We start from the raw sequence: 18,519 nt of genomic DNA on the forward strand, positions 1-18,519 counted from the left end.
TGCATGCTCTCCCTCTGTCCCTCCTGCATGCTCTCCCTCTGCCCCTCCTGCATGCTCTCCCTCTGCCCCTCCCTGCACGCTCTCCCTCTGCCCCCTCCTGCACGCTCTCCCTCTGCCCCCTCCCTGCATGCTCTCCCTCTGCCCCTCCCTGCATGCTCTCCCTCTGTCCCTCCTGCATGCTCTCCCTCTGTCCCTCCTGCATGCTCTCCCTCTGCCCCTCCCTGCATGCTCTCCCTCTGTTCCTCCTGCATGCTCTCCCTCTGCCCCTCCTGCATGCTCTCCCTCTGCCTCCTCCTGCATGCTCTCCCTCTGCCCCTCCCTGCATGCTCTCCCTCTGCCCCTCCCTGCATGCTCTCCCTCTGCCTCCTCCTGCATGCTCTCCCTCTGCCCCCTCCTGCATGCTCTCCCTCTGCCCCCTCCCTGCATGCTCTCCCTCTGCCCCCTCCCTGCACGCTCTCCCTCTGCCCCCTCCTGCACGCTCTCCCTCTGCCTCCTCCTGCACGCTCTCCCTCTGCCCCCTCCTGCATGCTCTCCCTCTGCCCCCTCCCTGCATGCTCTCCCTCTGCCCCCTCCCTGCACGCTCTCCCTCTGCCCCCTCCTGCACGCTCTCCCTCTGCCTCCTCCTGCACGCTCTCCCTCTGCCCCCTCCTGCACGCTCTCCCTCTGCCCCCTCCCTGTATGCTCTCCCTCTGCCCCCTCCCTGCATGCTCTCCCTCTGCCCCCTCCCTGCATGCTCTCCCTCTGCCCCCTCCCTGCATGCTCTCCCTCTGCCCCTCCCTGCATGCTCTCCCTCTGCCCCCTCCTGCAGTTCCCAAGGTGTGTCTATGTCCTTACAACTGTGCAATATCTGGATCTCCAATTTCCACTAATCTAATGGATAAAAGTGCCAGCTCGTTTTTCAGAGTGCTATTTGCTTTTTGTGATTACTGTTTGGGTGTTTCTTTGTATGCTTGTCAGCCTTTTACAAAAACAACAACAAAACTCTCTGGCTGCTCTCTGGAAGATTGATAGTGGGAGAGGGTGGGCCAGGGTGGAGAAGGGACACCAGACTGATGGTACCCCACAGTCTAGGCCAGAAGAGCTGGAGGCTGCCGGGGGAGGAGAGGTAGATTTGGGTATATTTTGAAGGCAGAACTAACAGGAAGTGGGTGGTGAGACTTTCCAAGAGGGAGCAAAGATAACATTCAGGCTTGTAAACCAAACAGCTGGATGAATGGTATTGCCTTTTACTGAAATGAGCAATTTTTGTCCGGAAAGAAGAAGGCTTTGTTTCATTGATTTTAATTGTTGGTGGGGGTTATGAATCAGTCTAATATCACTCCAGCTCTATCTCATCTCTCCATTCTGATCTTTCTTGTAAGTTTCCCTGAATGGTGTCATCATTTCCAGTGGCTCCAGCCATCGCAAATGCTGCTGCTTCCCAACCTCGGGCTCCAGCCCACAATCTCTCAGCCCCTTATTTCTGATGCCTCCATAGGACCCATCACCAGGATGTCCAACTGTCACCTTCAGGGCAAAGTGTCCCTAAACGAACTCATTGCCTTCTCCCCATGCCTGTTTCTTCGGCTGTGTACCCTTTCGTTCAAAGTCACTATTATTTACTGAGTCATCTAAGATGCAGAATGGGGAATTTCATACTTCATTGATTCTAAGGCACACATTTCCTCCCCACATTTTAATATGTTACAATCAGAGCATCTTAGAGTTATCGACCAGGGAGTAATTATGACTTAGGTTTTACTATCTGCACCTTTGCAAACTTGATCATCATTGCTCACGGTATCAACCTTAGAATTAAAAATTACACTGTAGGAACCACACTATGAGCCTTTCTTTGCCTGTTAGCCTTTTATATTTACTTTAAGAAGTCACTACAGATGCTCTGTGGGGAATTGTTGAGTTTAATTGCTATTTAAAATGTCTTAGAAATATTACACTATAGCTCAGCATTGAAATGAGAAGTTATTGCATATGAGAAAAGGCATGAAAACAGAGCGATGGGAGCATACATTATATATTAATGCAAACATTCATCATTGAAGGAGTGACCAGGATTCCACATTTTCTTGCAAAGCAATCACCAAATACTTTACCCGACTTAAGGAAGGACACTGCCCACAAGTAATGTCACCTTCTGTTTCTGAGGCAGCAAGTGAAAGGGTTGTTTTCACACCTGACACAGTGTCACTGAAGGCACTGAACATTGTCAGTGTTTTCTTTTTCTGTTTTTTCCTTGGTGGAAAACAGATTGGTGGTGCATTTTACTATCAATAAAGTCTTTGGATGAGCAAAATATGACCATTCTCGATGTTTCATGCTCTACCTCCAGTCAGCTACCAAGTCCTGCAGTTTCAACTTTCTTAGCAGCTCTTAAATCTGATCTCCGCTCCTTACCCTCACTCCACTGCCTTACCCTCACTCCACTGCCTTACTCCAGGCCTTCATCATTGCTTGCCTACACTACTTTCGTAGGCAGTAGGTCTCATCCCTAAAGATCCCAACTGCTGCCAGAGACGTGTGTGTGTGTGTGTGTGTCAGAGACAGAGAGAGTCAGAGAGAGTCAGAGAGAGGGACAGATAGGGACAGACAGGAATGGAGAGAGATGAGAAACATCAATTCTTCATTGAGGTTCCTTAGTTGTTCATTTTTTTTTTTATTTTTTATTTTTCTGAAGCTGGAAACGGGGAGAGACAGTCAGACAGACTCCCACATGCGCCCGACCGGGATCCACCCGGCACGCCCACCAGGGGCTATGCTCTACCCACCAGGGGGCAATGCTCTGCCCCTCCGGGGCATCGCTCTGCTGCGACCAGAGCCACTCTAGCGCCTGGGGCAGAGGCCAAGGAGCCATCCCCAGTGCCCGGGCCATCTTTGCTCCAATGGAGCCTTGGCTGCGGGAGGGGAAGAGAGAGACAGAGAGGAAGGAGGGGTGGGGGTGGAGAAGCAAATGGGCGCTTCTCCTATGTGCCCTGACCAGGAATCGAACCCGGGTCCCCCGCACGCCAGGCCGACACTCTACCGCTGAGCCAACTGGCCAGGGCCCTTAGTTGTTCATTGATTGATTTCTCATATGTGGCTTGAATGTGGGGCTACAGCAGACCAAGTGCTTTCTTGCTCAAGCCAGTGACCTTGAGCTCAAACTGGTGAGCCTTGCTCAAACCAGATGAGCCTGCACTCAAGCTGGCGACCTCGGGATCTTGAACCTGGGTCCTCGGCTTCCCAGTCCGATGCTCTATCCACTGCGCCACCGCCTGGTTGGCCAGAGACATTTTTTTTCCCCCTTTTTTAATTTTCTGAAGCTGGAAACGGGGAGAGACAGTCAGACAATCTCCCGCATGCACCCGACTGGGATCCACCCAGCACGCCCACCAGGGGAGACGCTCTGCCCACCAGGGGAGACGCTCTGCCCACCAGGAGGCGATGCTCTGCCCCTCCGGGGCGTCGCTCTGTTGCGATCAGAGCCACTCTAGTGCCTGGGGCAGAGGCCAAGGAGCCATCCCCAGCGCCTGGGCCATCTTTGCTCCAATGGAGCCTCGGCTGCGGGAGGGGAAGAGAGAGACAGAGAGGAAGGAGAAGGGGAGGGTGGAGAAGCAGATGGGCACTTCTCCTGTGTGCCCTGGCCGGGAATCGAACCCGGGACTTCTGTACGCCAGGCCGACGCTCTACCACTGAGCCAACCGGCCAGGGCAACCAGAGACATTTTAATTGAAGTATGAATTGGATCCTTCCTCAGCTTCCCGCTGCCTGCAGGCCAAAGCCCAACTGCTTCCCATCTCCATAAGCTGGTCCTACCTTCTTCCCCAGCCTGTTCTGTTCCTGAGTCCAGTCCCTACCTGCCTTTCTCCAAGTACATACCCGATGATGCGGTGGGCTGTCTTATGGACCCAGAATGGGCCCCCTCCTCCAATTTACTCCCCAATCTTGTCTACTTGTGAACTCCTGCTCACCTTTTGAGTCCCAACCTAAGGGTCACCTCCTCTATGAAGCCCTCTCTGATTCCCTTCCCCACTCACCACTATTCACCAGGTGGAGTTGACCAGTCCCTCCTATACTGCTCCAATGGTACCCTTCCTCAGACTTCTAAATGTCCCACTCTAGAAAAAAGTTATATACATTTTGGTATAGCCATTTAATGAAATATTATGTAGCTATCAAAAAGGGTGACATGGGAAGATGATTAATGTCAAAAATGAAAAAAGCTGGATACATATACATGCATATATTATATACATTCTGTTATCAAATAAATGTATATACATGGGAAAAGACTGTAAGAAATCATGTAAAACTTTAATAGTGGTTTTTCTCTTGGTAATGGGATGTGAATGGTGGTTTTTTTTTTTAATGAATCTAGTTTTAACTGAGTAAAGATTATTGTTAAAATTAGAAAAAGCATTAAGAACTCTCTTACTATAATTAGAAAATTACGGGCAGTTGTAAAGCAAATTGACGATGCATTTCCGTGGCTGATCCTTCATCTTGCTCTTCTTCCTGTGGCAGGTTTTACGGCCGGAAGATGGTGAACATCCTGATGTCAAACACCAAGTTTGATGCATTTCTGAAGCAGTCCCTCCCATCCCACGACTTGCGGAAGGTCATGGCGGCCATCAAACAGTGGGTGAGATGAGTGTGAGCGGGCCGTGGGTGGGGGACCAAAGCTGAGCCCGGCAGCCCTCATGCTTGTCCGGGGTGGGGCCTGCACTGCAGCGGCTTTTATCCCACCCGTGACTCCCTGGGTCAGGTAAATGGGCTTTCCTTGTCCTTTGCTCAGCCTGGCTCTGCCCCTCACTGCTTGTGTCCCTTGAGCCTCCCTGGGCCTTCACATCTTTGTCCGTGAACTGGGGCTCTTCCCCCATCACTTGCCCCCACCTACCAGCACTCTGGAAGGCTCAGTGGTGCCCGGGGGTTGGGGGCTCCTCGATGGGAGAGGTGATGGCCTAGCTCAGTGGTCCCCAACCCCCGGGCTGTGGACCGGTACCGGTCCGTGGGCCATTTGGTATCGGTCTGCAGAGAAAGAATAATTAACTTACATTATTTCTGTTTTATTTATATTTAAGTCTGAACGATGTTTTATTTTTTAAAAATGACCAGATCCGTCTAAGACTCACTCTTGACGCTTGTCTCGGTCACGTGATACATTTATCCGTCCCACCCTAAAGGCCGGTCCGTGAAAATATTTTCTGACATTAAATCGGTCCGTGGCCCAAAAAAGGTTGGGGACCACTGGCCTAGCTGGAGTGCCTGGTAGCTCCGTGCAGGCTACTCCTTTTGGTTCAAGTTCCATGTCTGCATTTTTCAAGGGACTAGAAGATAGTGATGAACTGCCATCTGCCAAAGGCCGCAAGGTGTCGAGGAGCCTGGCAGCATGTGAGAATGGGCTTCCCCCTGAGCACAGGTACGGCCACTGTCTGTCTCTGGGGCTCCGCCTCCAAGGCTGCTGGTGGAGGCGGGTCACTTTGGGAGGGGCTGTGGACCTGGGGTATGGCTGAGACCCACTGGGTCTGCAGCACGGCAGAAGAATTAATAGGGTGTGCTCCCCCACCCACATCTCGGGGAGACCAAAGCCTGGGCTCAGGAACCTCTGCCGGTGGAGGTGGGTTCCCGCACTCGTGGCCGAGGGGGTGCGCTTCCACTAGCATTGGTGGGACGTGCCATCGGTCAGGCTCCCTGTGAACTCAGCGCTTCTCCATTCACTCAGAGCAGCAGATCCTTTCACCAGCAGAGCGCCTCCTGGGAACAGGTTGGAGGCAGAGTTGGGACAAAAGCAGTGGAGAAGGAGCTAGAGGGTGGCCGCTAGGAGGAGTTAGAAACCAAGCAGGATCCAAAGGTCTCCTGTGCCTAAAACTTAAACTCTGGGAGGACTACATCTGAACTCCTTAGCAGGGACTCCAAGGAAGCCCCTACCCATCTCTTCAAGAGCACTTCCTGCTCTGTCTCCACACATCCTCTCAGCCAGACCTGGGCGGCTGGTGTTCCCGCCCCTCCACACTCTCTCTCTGCTGTGCCTGTGCCTCTGCTGATTTGCTGCCTTATGCTGGGCCATGGGCGCCTATTTACAAGATTCCACGTGACCCAGCTCAGCTGCCACCTTCTCCCAGAAGCTCTCTGACGCTCTGTGCCCCTGTCCTCTGGGTGGACAAATTGTCTCCATTCTTCAGTCCTCTGGCAGCCCATTGACTTAGCTGTTCTGTCTCCCACTGGTCTGTGAGCCCTTAGGACAAAGACCATCTCTCTCATCTCACTGTTCTCAGGTCTGGGCACTCAGTAGGCCAAGAGTGTGGGGGGTAGGTGTGAATGACAGATTGGATGATGTGGGGCTCTGGCTGGTGGGGCTCGGGTGAGGGCATGAGTTCAGAGACCCAGGCTCAGAGCTGGGGTGGGGCTAGGAGTTCTGTATGGAACTGCCCTCATACTGGCTGGACCGGGCCAGGGGGTATGAGGGGCATGTGATCCCAGCCCAAGAGAATAGGGCTTCTTAACATTTCCTAGTTACTGGAGGACCATGAGCAGGACCCAGACAACCAGGGGCAGGAGTCAGGCCCCTAGCAAGATCTTCCCAAACCCCTCACTCCAAGCTTTCTCCCCCATTCTTCCCCTGTCTTCTGAAAAGAGAAGAAAAGGCAGGAAGAGCAGGCCCCTGGCCCCTGGGGTGCTAGGCAACCATATTATTGTCTCCTGAGGAAAGGGGTTTGCAGCGTTCCCCAGCCCCACCTGTCTGTGGGAGGGGGCCTAGGATAAGGGGTGTGTCCATCCCCTGGGGCTGCCCAGGTCAGATACTCCTTCTACTTGGGCTTGGCTCCAGTGGCCCGAGGCTGGCGGGGCTGCGCTCTTCCAAGAGGGGTGGCTCGGAGACGGTGGAGCAGCTGCGGGAGCTGACGCGGCTGCTGGAGGCCAAGGACCCCCAGTCCCGGATGGAAGGCGTGGGGCAGCTTCTCGGGCATTGCAAGGCCACGCCAGAGCTCATCACCGCCAACCTGGTCCAGGTGAGCGCCCCCCCTCCCCCACCTGTCTCACCCATGGGCGCACTTTCAATTTGGAAATCTCGGAACAGGGTTATTCATGGCGCCAGACCCCTCAGGGTAAAGGAGCCCAATGAGAATTTGCTATCCAGTTGCTGTGGTCACACTCTAAGGCTACTTGGGAATGGCTGAAGGGGGCAAGGGAAAGTGCCTACCAGGCACTTTGGGACCACTCAGAGGTGTCCTGGGCATCTCTTAGTCCTCTTGAAGATTTCTGGGGAGGAGGGCAGAAGTGAAGGATGCTGTGGCCAAGGGCCACTACTGGTCTAGCTGTGTATATGATGTGTGGACAGAGCATGTTGTTGGCCAGGGGACTGGGCTGGATGGGTTAGGAGTAGGCACAGGCCTTCCACAGGCTGGAAAATGGAGCAGACACTTCTTCCAGGAGCCAGGCTGTGGGCAGTCAAGCCACATAGTGAGTAGTTAAGATGCAGGCATGGGGTCAGCAGACCTGGGTTTCCATTCATGTTTCCTTCCTACTAGCTGTGTGATCTGGGCAAGTGGTTTAACTTCTTTCAGCCTCCATGTTTGTTTTGTTTTTAATGGTGAAGTGAGGATGATAACACATGCCTAATAGGTTCTTAGGATCATTTCTGGAAAGAGAGAGTGCAGAGTACTTAACAAGACACTCTCACTCTTGGTACACCAGGGGCGCTCAATATTGGGTTGTTCTTCCCTCTTGTGCCCCCACCCCCCTTGCGGAGGCAAACTCTTAGTCACTGAGAATGTTCTGGCCCAGGTTGATGACCTCTGTCAGGGATCCCTGCTGAGGGTAGTTGGCTGGACTGTAGGACCTCGCCCAGCCCTGGGTTCCCATGGGCTCTTGGTCTCTGTTCCCTCAATAGGTCTTTGATGCTTTCACCCCAAGGCTTCAGGATTCCAACAAGAAAGTGAACCAGTGGGCGCTAGAGTCCCTCGCCAAGATGATCCCGCTCCTCAGAGAGAGCCTGCAGCCTATGCTGCTCTCCACCATCATCGCCGTTGCAGACAATCTTAACTCCAAGAACTCCGGGATTTATGCTGCTGCTGGGACTGCCCTGGACGCGATGATTGAGAGCCTGGGTGAGCCTTCTCTTCAGCGCTGTCGCTGCTCGGTGCGCAGTGGCTGCCTCCCTAGTGCCGTCCCGGTGGGGGCGGGGCGGGGCCTGCCCTTCCTGCCTCCTCCCCCGCCCCGTCTGCTCAGGGAAGCCGCAGCGCTGTGAAAGGCTCCGGTTACATGTTTTCCTGGAGGCTGTGTAGGGCAGGGGTGGGCAGCCAAGGGTGGACAGCCGGGGCCTCTGAGGTTCTTGCCTGGCAGCTCTCCCATGTCACAGCCACCTGTGTGCCTCAGTGAGAAGTAGAGGTGATGTGGAGGTGATGTAGTCTCGCCTCCATTAGTACACGTGATGTAAATGACCCACCCAAGGTCCCACAGCACCACAGTGAGTGAGCCAACAGGGTATTGAAGGAAACACAGGTCAGGATTGCCAGGAAGGAGTTGGGAAGATTTGTCAACAATTTCTTAGTTGTAGAGATGACAGCAGGGAACGTGGCGTGTTCGGGGACCTGGTGGGACGCCAGTGAGACCACAGGAAGGCCTGTCGGAGAGGACAGAGCTGATGGGTCAGCAGGCCTGGTTGGCTGGCCACCTCGATTGTCTGGCATGGGAGTCAGGCTGAGGTCCTGCCAGCTCTGTGAGTGTAAAATGGATGACAATTAGCTTTTATTAAAATTGCTTGGGGCCAGAGCTTTGGGTGGGAGGGGTTCGGTGTGAGGGGTGGGGAGTGAAATTGGAGTGGGGTTGGGGAGGAATAAAAAGAAAAAGTAGGGCACTGTGGGAGAGACATCAGGAAAGGAGAGAGCTCCCCAGTTCCCTAGGGCTTTGCCATATCACATCTTGTTTCTTGAACATTAGGTGGAATTTTGGGTGCATATGCTTCTGTTTTCTATTCCTTTATAGATTATTTGAAGGTGATATTTGGTGTATTTAGTACACAGGCTGAAGTGCAAGTTCACCACTTTCAGTATATGTGAGAATGTAGTTCATGCATAGACTGATGTCCCAAAGAGTAGAATCATGAATTTTCACAAACTGGTCTTGCTTTGATGCAAGAAAGCTTATGATCTGAGGACCGCCTTTGTGGGCCTTGTTGCTTGCTGCATGTCCCGATGAGCAGAGAGCATCGTCCTGTCTTTAGCACCCACAGAGCATCCCCTGCCTGGCACACGCACCCCACCTCCAGCCTCATCCTCACACCCTGGCCTGAACCCAGCTCCCTCTGGCTAGAGCCGCACCATGTCCTTGGCTGGAGCCTCCAGAGAAGTTTCAGTTACAAATCAAAGGCTTGGCCAGGCCCTCCTCCACCTCTCGAGTTCATAAATATTGTCAATTTCCTCTCTTCGTCTCAGAGGGAATTTATGATTTGCTGGGTTTGTTGCTGTAGAACAAACAATATAAATCCAGCTCTAAATGACGGCTTGTTCTCAGTGCTGCTGTGGGCGAGGGAGATTGCTGTTGCCGATAACAAAGGCTCTTGGTAAATCACCGCAGGACCTGGATTTATTGGGAAACCTACACCAGGCAAATAGGCTTTAGCTATTTGAGGAGGATAAGCGCCCTGGTCTGGGGAGAGGAGCTCTCAACTCTTCCCTGCTGGCTGTTTTCCTTTCCGTTGGCCGCTGGGCCAGGCTCCTTGAGCACCTGAGAGCTCTGAAGCTTCAGGCTGCAGAATCCGTGTCTCACATTGTCCACCAAGACTCGGCCTGTTCTATTTGGGGCCTTGCTATAGGCACCTGGGCTGGGCGCCCTGAAAAGGGGGCCTGGGATGGCCTGCTTTTGTGATCTGACCACACCTTGAGGCAAGTGCAGTTTCCAGGAAGATGTCTGGAGTTCTTGTTTCTTCCCTGGTCAGGGTGTCCTTGCATGTGTCTGACAGTGCCCCCTCTGGTCCATCAGCCAGAGGCCGTGGTGTAGGGATAATGGAATCGGGCATGAGGGGAACCGTCTTCCTCGCTACTCCCTGGTTCGGCACTGGGCTGAAATGGATGGGGTCGGCCTCCGAGGGATGGCGATGCCCAGTAAATCCCTGGCAGAGGCTCCCGTGGGGCCCAGAGGGTGAAGTTCAGGCTCTTGGCTCCATGTCACTTTGAACAGGTGTGGCACTGCACTCAGGGAGGGCCACGTGCCTTTGCTGCGAGCCACACCCTCTCGGCTCCACCAGCAGCATTGGTTTTGGAAGCATTCTTAACTGTGAAGTGGTGAGCCAATCTCTGTATCCTCCTAGGTCAGAATGGAAGGGGTTTATGTTGCCAACAAGGAGAATTTATCACTGCTAGGCCGTGCCAGTGGTAGACGCAAACTCTTTCCAGGAATAATGGTCATGTCTGGAACGGCCAGAGCCTGGTCTGCAGAGGGTGAGAAGGATGCATGTAACTAAATACCCCACCGTACAGGGGGCTTAGAGGTAGAGGCAGAGGTGGGGCAGGTGGGACAGAAGAGAAGGGGTGTAAATCTTACCTCATGTCACCCAGGCTGAGCCTGGTGGCCCCAGTGGTTCCTGGGGGGACTCAGACACCCTGCAGCCCCTCCTGGAGCCCTCTGAGCAGAGGCTGCTTTCTCCCAAGCCTGCTCCTTCCTGCCCCCTGGGGCTCCTGGGCTCCAAGTTGGAGAGAATCCATGAAATGCTGTGAAATACTGAAATGTGAAACGTCATAAAGCAAGAGCTCAGCGTACTCTACTTGTTTCCTGCTCGACACGGGCCGAGGGCACTGAGAGCACGGCCTGGCTACGCCGTCAGCTGGCACAAAGCCCAGACCGCACGGCCAGATGGGGAGGCTGGCTTCTCAGGCGGCTGCTTGGGCCCCTCTTCATTCTGGGACTCGGGGAGAAAGTCCATCCATCAGCCACCACATCTCTTCTAGTTTTTTTGGGTTTTTTTTTTAAAGACACAGTGGTGTGTTATTTGGCAGAATTGGTGGAATTTCTGCCACGTGCCCTTTTGAGGGGATGGTGAGGAAGGAGACATGTTGGGCACCTTGCTCCCCAACTTCTGCCCTTGTCCTTGCCTGCGTGAGCCCTCTCCGAGGGTGAGGCTGAAGTAGCACCTTCTCTACTCAGTGCTGAGACCTTCTGATTTTAGGGGTATTAGTCCAGGTATCAAGGCAGTTCCTGAGCTGACTGGCGGGTTCTTTGGGCTCTGCTATTGGGTGAGTCACAGAAGAAATGTCGCTATTAAAACATCAGGCTGCTGACAGCTCACCCGCTGCTGTCAGACCTCCACATTTAGGCTTCTAAGTGCCAGAATTCTCTTATCACAGCCCCTAGCCAGTGCTGGACAGAGCAGATGGAAATGGTGACTTCAGATGTACTGTGGCTGTTTTTCTGTCTGACTTTAAAGTTATTATTTTAGTCTGGCTGGGCAGCTCAGTTGGTTAGAGCCTTGTCCTGATATGCCAAGGTTATAGGTTTGGTAACTGGTCAGGGCACCTACAAGAATCAACCAGTGAATGCATAAATAAGTGGAACAGCAAATTGACATTTTTTCTCTCCCTCTTTCTCTTAAAAAAGAATCAATCAAAAAAAGTTATAATCTTACATAGATTTTATGAGTAATATCATATTGTTAATGAAATTTACAAATTATTCATAGTACCCCTCTAATATACCGACTGCTTAAAAACATCCCTCTTTATCTCCTGTTTCTTGTCTACATGCATAGGTTTCCCTGGTTAAAATTGTAACAATACAATTTTAACTTTGTATCTTTCATTTAACCCTATCAGTTTCCCATGCTATTATGTAGTCTTTATAGTTAATTTAAAAACATAAAGTTTACTTTCCACCACTGTAAAAGTATATTTATTAATTATTGAGAAAAAAATGAAAAGCATCAGAAGGGGGAAAAAAACCTCACTTTGAGTCCCAACTCCTAAAATAAACCCTTATTAACATTTGGCATTTTTCATTATAGATATTTTTCTGTTCCTGTTTATATGCATGGTTGTGATTGTATCACACATGTGAGTTTGCATCCTGAGCTTTTTAAAACTGCAAAGCATGAGCATATAACTGCACACTTGTGTCACTGTTCTCAGCTCGGTCACATGCTACCCCATGGCTTGCATTTTCTGTTCAGGTGCATCATTCCCAGGTTTTACCTGTGATGAACAGGCCTAGTTTTGGTGGCCACAGAGAATTCGGCTGTGTGATATCATAACTTACTGAGCTTATTGAATTATGATGTCATAACCCTGAAGCTTATTGTAAGGAGTCCAGTTTGATTCCAATTTCTTTGCTGCTGGTGGCCATCTGCTACCATGTTTATTACACATTCTTCAAAGTCCTCCTCTGGCCTTCCAGTGGCTGGAGGACAGTGTGGCCCAGTGGCTTCAGAGTTTGGCTGGGTGGGGCAGGTGCGAGACCCCCGGGCTCCACCCCACTGAAGAGAGGGACTTTGGGGTGAGTGCCGACAATTGACAATCAGAAGGAGATCTGTGAGAGGAAATGAGGCCTGTTTGGAGCCCCTTTAACTCCATCAGGCCCCTCACTTCCCCAGACAACCTGTGTACATTCACTTTCTAAAGTGGCCCCGTTGTGGCCTGGAAACACTCCGTCAGCCCCCCAAGGGCCTCGCCCCCCGGTAGGCGTTGCGGATGCCTGGCTCTGCACTGGCGCCGCTGCTCCGGCCACAGTGTGGCGGCCACGGGCACGCTCTGTCTCTTTCAGACAACCTTTGCCTCCTACAAGCGTTTGCCGGGCAGGTGCGTTTCCTGAGTGGCCGCGCAGTGCTTGATGTCACGGACCGCCTGTCGGGTGAGCACCCCCAGACATGCCCCCACCGCCTTCCAGTCGACCTCCATTCTTCTCTCCAGGCGTGTGCTTGACCCCACTTATCTCAGACCAAAAATAGTGACAGGCCATTTAAAATTTTTGATAATCTGTGTTTTAAAGATACTCCTCACATTGCCAGAAGATGACCTTTGTTTTGGCACAATGAAGAGGGTTTGTACTTAACCAAAATAGTTCCTAAGAAACCATGAAGCCTTTCTTCCTCTCTGTCACTAGCCCATAGGGCACCTGACCCTCTGGGCAGACACCGCCTTGTGGGTCCATGGCTTGGCCAACAGCAGCCTTGTCCTGACGATTAGATAAAGTGCCTCTTCTTGGGCATGTGCAGCCTGGCCGGTGGAGCACGGGCTGGATTTCACCCCAGTGGCCCCTCTGCCAGCTGCCCAGGACTGTATGATGTGGGGAGGGGGCCTCAGCCTGAACCTGCTCTGCCTTGTTCAAGCTTCAGCCCAGGAAAGCTTGCCCCAAGCTTATGTCCGCTTTGAGTTTGCAGCATTGGCCTCAAGGGATTTCAGTCCAGTGCTGAAACCTTCTCCTGGGACTCTTGGATCCGGGCATGGATTTGGACACAGGCTTGGGGGTGGACGGACCCATCTGCCACCTGCTTGACTCTGACCTTGGGCAGGTTACTTAAATTGGTTTTATCATCTTTCTTGCTTGCTGAAAGCCTCTTTCATATCTGACTAAGGTCCCATCTAGAAAGGAGGCAGCACTCAGTCTGTTCTCTGGACTCCTGAGGGCCCCCTAAAATGTGATGGATTATTTATTCTCCACCCCCACCCTCAGCCCCGCTGCTTAAACCCATACATGGCCTCCCAGCAGACTCAGGAGAGTGACCAGGCTCTCTGGAGTGGCTCACAAGGCCTGTCCCTGCCCGACCCTCTTCTAGACTCGGCCTCCTTCCACCACCCCCAATTACATGTCCTGGATCATTAATCCTCATAAGAACCCCATAAGGAGGGTTCCATCATTATCCCTTTAGTAGAAATAAGGAAAACAGAGCTCAGGAAGATTAAGTGCCCAAGGTCCCTGGGCAAGTAATCCAGGATTTGTCCCCAGGAGCGTTGCTGCAGAGCCAAGCCCTCAGCCCCTGAGCCGGGCTGCCTCTCCCCAGGTGACCCTGGCCTTTGCCTCCTAGGGGCCAGCGTGCCACCCTCCATGCAGAGGCTGGTCTCCCGTGCTCTCACCTTGGCCTGCTCACCTGTGGCTCCCGGCCTGCAAAGCCCTTCTCTATCCTTCTTCCTCTGCCTGGGCGATGCCCCCTTGGTTCTGGCCCCCATCACTTCCTCTGCCCCCCTTCTCCCCTGCCCTCCTGCCTGGTTCCAGAAGCCTCTAAAGTGCACACCGCACACTGGGCCCAACCCCACCTGCCAACCCAGCCAGGGCCTCACAGCATCGGGCCTTCAGGGTGCTTGGCTGCGGCCATCACTCCAGCTCCTCCGCCACCCCAACTCTTGCTCCTGGCCTTGCTGCTTGACCTGGTTCTATTCTCCCAGTGACCTTGGAGTGTCCCCTTACTTCCATCCAGGTACCAGGCCTTCCCCAAGCAGGTGAGGCGAATGAGGCAGGGCTGGTGCCCATGATGCAGTCACAGTGCCGTGCTGTGGGTGCCCTGGGGTGAGAATGAGGCCACATAACTGAGAACACCCTGGGTACCAGACAAGGAACCCTATCTGTTGCTCAAAATTTGTGTTTTCTAGGCAAAAGCCTACCTCTCCTTGTATGGGTCATTTATGGGGCCCAGAGGTGGACGCTTTTTCACTTTAGGTGATCTAGTTTCTGTATACATTTCCCATCTATTTCCAAGAGACCCCAAAAGCAAGAATTTCTGTGTAGCTCTTTTGTTAACTAGGTGTCAGCCAAGAACACAGAAGAAAATTTCAATTGACGTGAGGTGCAAACTAATAATAGCCCAGCTTAACAGGAGCAAATCTTTTGCTAATTCAGTTGCCTTTTATACTTAAGTTTAATGGGGTTTTCTTCCTCATGAAGACTCCCAGAAGGGCCACTGCCAGTCTCTGCCAGCTTGAGAGACCCACCCATCCGCCAGGTGACCCCCTCCCTATGCCCTGGGAATGTGGAACTCAGGTGGGCAGGATTAGTGCCTCACTGTTGGGAGGGAGAAGACTCAGTGTGGCGGCCAGACAGGGAAGGGAGCTCTGTTGGGGCAGGTCCTGCCTGGGCCTGGTTCTTGGGGAGGTTTTCACCTTTGTTTGTAGATAGAGAGTTAAACCTTTGAGATATAGGTATTCAGAGTAGGTAGCCAACCAGGATCATTTTCTTTGGTTCCTTTGTGCTGCCTGTTCTGACTTCCCTGCTTGTTGCTCGGCTCTTGCGCTGACTGGGGGGTGGGGTGGGGTTCTCCCGCCGACCACGCCCTCCCTTCTCAGCCTGTTCCCAGCACTCACCCCGCTTTATGAAGCTGCTTGAGGCTCCCCTCCCCTGGGAGACCTTCCCACTGAACACCTGACATGGCTGGGCTGACTCACTGGCTGCAGGCCTGCCTTCCCCAGGAAGGAGGACCACCTTTACTCCTGAGGGCTGTGTAACATTGGGGAGCCCCCGAGGAACCCCCACAGTACATGCCTGAGAGTTAGTGTACACAGTCCTGTGGAAAGGGCCCTGTGAGAGTGGTGGGCTGAGCTGTAGGGGGTGGCCCATTTTCTCTGGTTCCCCACTCTCTCAGGCCGGCTCTACAATCAGCAAGGCCCCATGCCCCCCCCAAGATACCCCGGGGGATAAGGTGACGTTAAGCTGATAAAGGAAGGACAAATTGGGGGGGGGTTTCACTAAAAATAAAACTCTGGGGAGCCTCTGAAATGCAGATCCTGTAGAGGCTTGGGGGCACCACGGTGGAGGGAGTGTGGACTTCGGAGCAGCGCTGGCCTCTGTTCCCTGCTCTGCCCCTGTGGGCTGTGTGGCCTTGGGCCAGCACTGACCCCCAAGCCCAGTTCCTTCCTCTTCCTCTGAGAAGCGGGCCAGCATCCAGCGTCTCGGGATGCTTGAGAATGAATGGAGTCACGCTGCGCGCACTGAGCCCTGACTGAGGCCTTGTTAGTTTCTCAGGCGCTTCTCTGCCCAGGAACCTTCCAGTTTCTTTGCCCTGTAACTAAACAAAGCAGTGCTCTCAGTGTCATCTGCCTTCCGGGGCGCCTCTCCGCGGCAGGTCGACAGGCAGGGCACACTGCCTGTAACACCAGCACAGAGGCCGCAGAGTAACGGGGGTGGGGTGGGGGGGTGGGGGGGGCTGACGCTGACGGCAGAAGCGGACCACGCCCCCCCCCTCAGGGTGACTTCGGGCAGCCCTTGATGTGGCTTTGACATCTGGGGTAGCCCCAGCATTACTCTGTGATGGAGGGGTTACCCACAGGTTTAGCCTGCTTCTGGGTTTTCTGGGGTTTAAAGAAAGTGGGCGGCCATGGGTAACCAGATCTGGGGGGTGTTCCTCATGGAATGATGGTTTATAGAGCGCGTTCACACCTCCTGAATTGTTGGTGGTCTCACAGTGAGGGGTGGCATCCAGACACTGGGTGGTTATGTGGATTTAAGCAATACCAGTACTAGCTACTATTTGTCACCTGCCCACTTGCTTAGGTCTTTCACGCACATTTATTATCTAAGCTGTAACAATCGCGACAGTTTGGTGCAGGATTATGATCTTTACAGATTAGGGAACAGGCTCAGAAAGGTTGGATGGCTTTCTCACGCCCCCACAGCTAGGGTATAGCGGAGACAGGACAGCATCCGGGGGTGTCTGCCTCTTCCTCTCCCCTGGACTGCAGGGGCCCACTATGTCTGTTATGGGCCCCAAGAACTTTGCTTTTGCATACTCCTTCCTCCATTAAACAGACATTAAAAATTGTATATTATGTCTGCTTGGTATAAACACAAAAATAAACCAAGCGATACCTTTCATATTTCCTTTGATTTTCAAAGAAGTTAAAACATGTTCATGGACCCCCAACAGGTTAAGAGGCCCACCCAGGTGCTGTATCTAATGGATCACCTGCTGGGCTGCCTGGCCTTTGAGGACAGAGTGGGTGTCCCAACAGAGGGCAGTGAGAGAGGAAGAGAGCACCAGACTCAAGTAACTCTCCCTCTTTCTTTCTGCGTGACAGTGCTGGTGGCCTCAGTGTACCCCCGAAAGCCCCAGGCCGTGGAGCGCCATGTCCTTCCGGTCCTCTGGTACTTCCTGAACAACATGACGGGGAACGGCGTCCTGCCTGGGCACGGCGGGAACGTCCGCGCAGCGGTGTGCCGGCTGTCCCGCTGCCTCCAGGAGCAGCTGGGCCCCCGGCTGCAGGGCTTGGCCGCTGGACAGCCGAAGCAAGTCCTCAGAACGCTCCAGGAGCTCTTAGACACAGGATCCCGGTGAGGCAGCCGCAGGATCGCCCACAGCGGGGTGGCACCCCACAACAGGACCCGGGCAGCTCACGCCCCTCTCATGGCTGAGAGACAGATGTGAAACGGGCGGTCATTACTTTTTTAACTCATTTTATGTTTATGATGGCATAATCTCCCCGTCTACTTTCCCTTTGCATTCCAGATGTACATAGTATATTTTGAAGTAGAAATAAAAGGATGATTTATTTTTCTAAGGTTTTCCTTATCTTTCACTTTTTTAACCTCAGAGAATTTTCTGATAACTCGGTTTATGACAAACACATGACAACACATGACGATGGCAAAACCAGCTGTAGGCAATACTGAGACAAAGACTTAGGGACAAAGGGTAGCACAAACCTACAGGACTCCTTCAGGTAGAGCCTCCCATCTTGGAGCAGCCGGACCCCCCACCCAGCCTCAGGACCCCGAGTCAGTCATTCTATTCCAGCCCATTTGTCAGTGGCCTGATTTGAGGTGAGTGTGACAAACAGCTTTGAGGGGCATTGTGCTTCTGCCTAACAAACTTTTCAGTGCCATGTTGGTTGGTCCTATGCAAACCTCCTAATGAAAGCTAACCAGCTTATCAAAAGGCAAGGAGAATTTGACATCTGCATTACTAAAAGCTTCCTCTGGGAGCTGACCTCCGGGCTGGTTCTGCAGAGGACAAGATGGTGCTTGGCACTTGAAACACCATAGTTGAAGCCCACAGTTCTCCACGGTCCGCAGATGCCATGTGAGGTCGGAGGCTGCGCGGCTCCTCCAGCTGGGCTGGATCACGAAGCCAGAGAAGGGTGTCAGGTCAGGCCGGGCCAGGACAGGAGGAGGCCGAGAGGAGGTGCTGCCTGCTGGTGGAGCAGCCAGGGAAGTGGTGCCCCGGCTGTGAGAGGCAACGTCCGGGGCTTGGACTTTGCACACAGGAAGAGTGGCCCTGCCTTGACTAGGACCAGTGGCAGGTTGACAGTGGTGTGACCAGGAAGAATCAGAGCTCAGGTCATTATCTCAAATACGTGAGTAAGTGCAAGGCTGGTGGATAGAGTCCCAGTCCCAGCCAGGGAGCCCAGATCCCCAGCAACACACAGGGGCAGCTCCATAAGGGAAGCGCTGAGGCCCCAACCTGACACTAGCAAGTTTTCTGTCTGCTGTCACCATTGCAGAGCAGGGCATCGCTGTTGTGAGCCCGTTCTGGGGAGCTAGGCTAGAGCAGGTGGGAAGCCCCATACTGACACACCTCTGTATCTCCACACATGGCCGAGGAGGAGATAATTGAGAACATCTTCCCATGTTGCC

General features: G+C 53.1%; 1 protein-coding gene across 3 annotated transcripts in view; it reads left to right on the top strand.

The window, feature by feature from the left end:
* The window catches only part of TOGARAM2 (TOG array regulator of axonemal microtubules 2), a 54,066-nt gene extending 36,445 nt beyond the window's left edge, over positions 1-17,621 (top strand). Inside the window, exons 18-23 of one of the 3 annotated variants that reach the window (XR_010730264.1) lie at positions 4,501-4,618; positions 5,301-5,395; positions 6,803-6,983; positions 7,865-8,081; positions 10,283-10,412; positions 12,724-12,789. Coding sequence is in view for 1 of the 3 variants with exons in the window: in XM_066266811.1 (XP_066122908.1) it covers positions 4,501-4,618; positions 5,301-5,395; positions 6,803-6,983; positions 7,865-8,081; positions 12,724-12,810; positions 16,965-17,221 (955 nt within the window). In the remaining 2 variants the exon portion in view is untranslated. Of the gene's footprint in view, positions 1-4,500; positions 4,619-5,300; positions 5,396-6,802; positions 6,984-7,864; positions 8,082-10,282; positions 10,413-12,723; positions 12,811-16,964 lie in introns of those variants that run through there. The other 2 variants (XM_066266811.1, XR_010730265.1) reach the window with 2 other exon arrangements.
* The last annotated feature ends 898 nt before the right edge of the window (positions 17,622-18,519 follow it).

Source organism: Saccopteryx bilineata, chromosome 3, assembly GCF_036850765.1.
Source record: "Saccopteryx bilineata isolate mSacBil1 chromosome 3, mSacBil1_pri_phased_curated, whole genome shotgun sequence".
NCBI lineage: Eukaryota > Metazoa > Chordata > Mammalia > Chiroptera > Emballonuridae > Saccopteryx > Saccopteryx bilineata.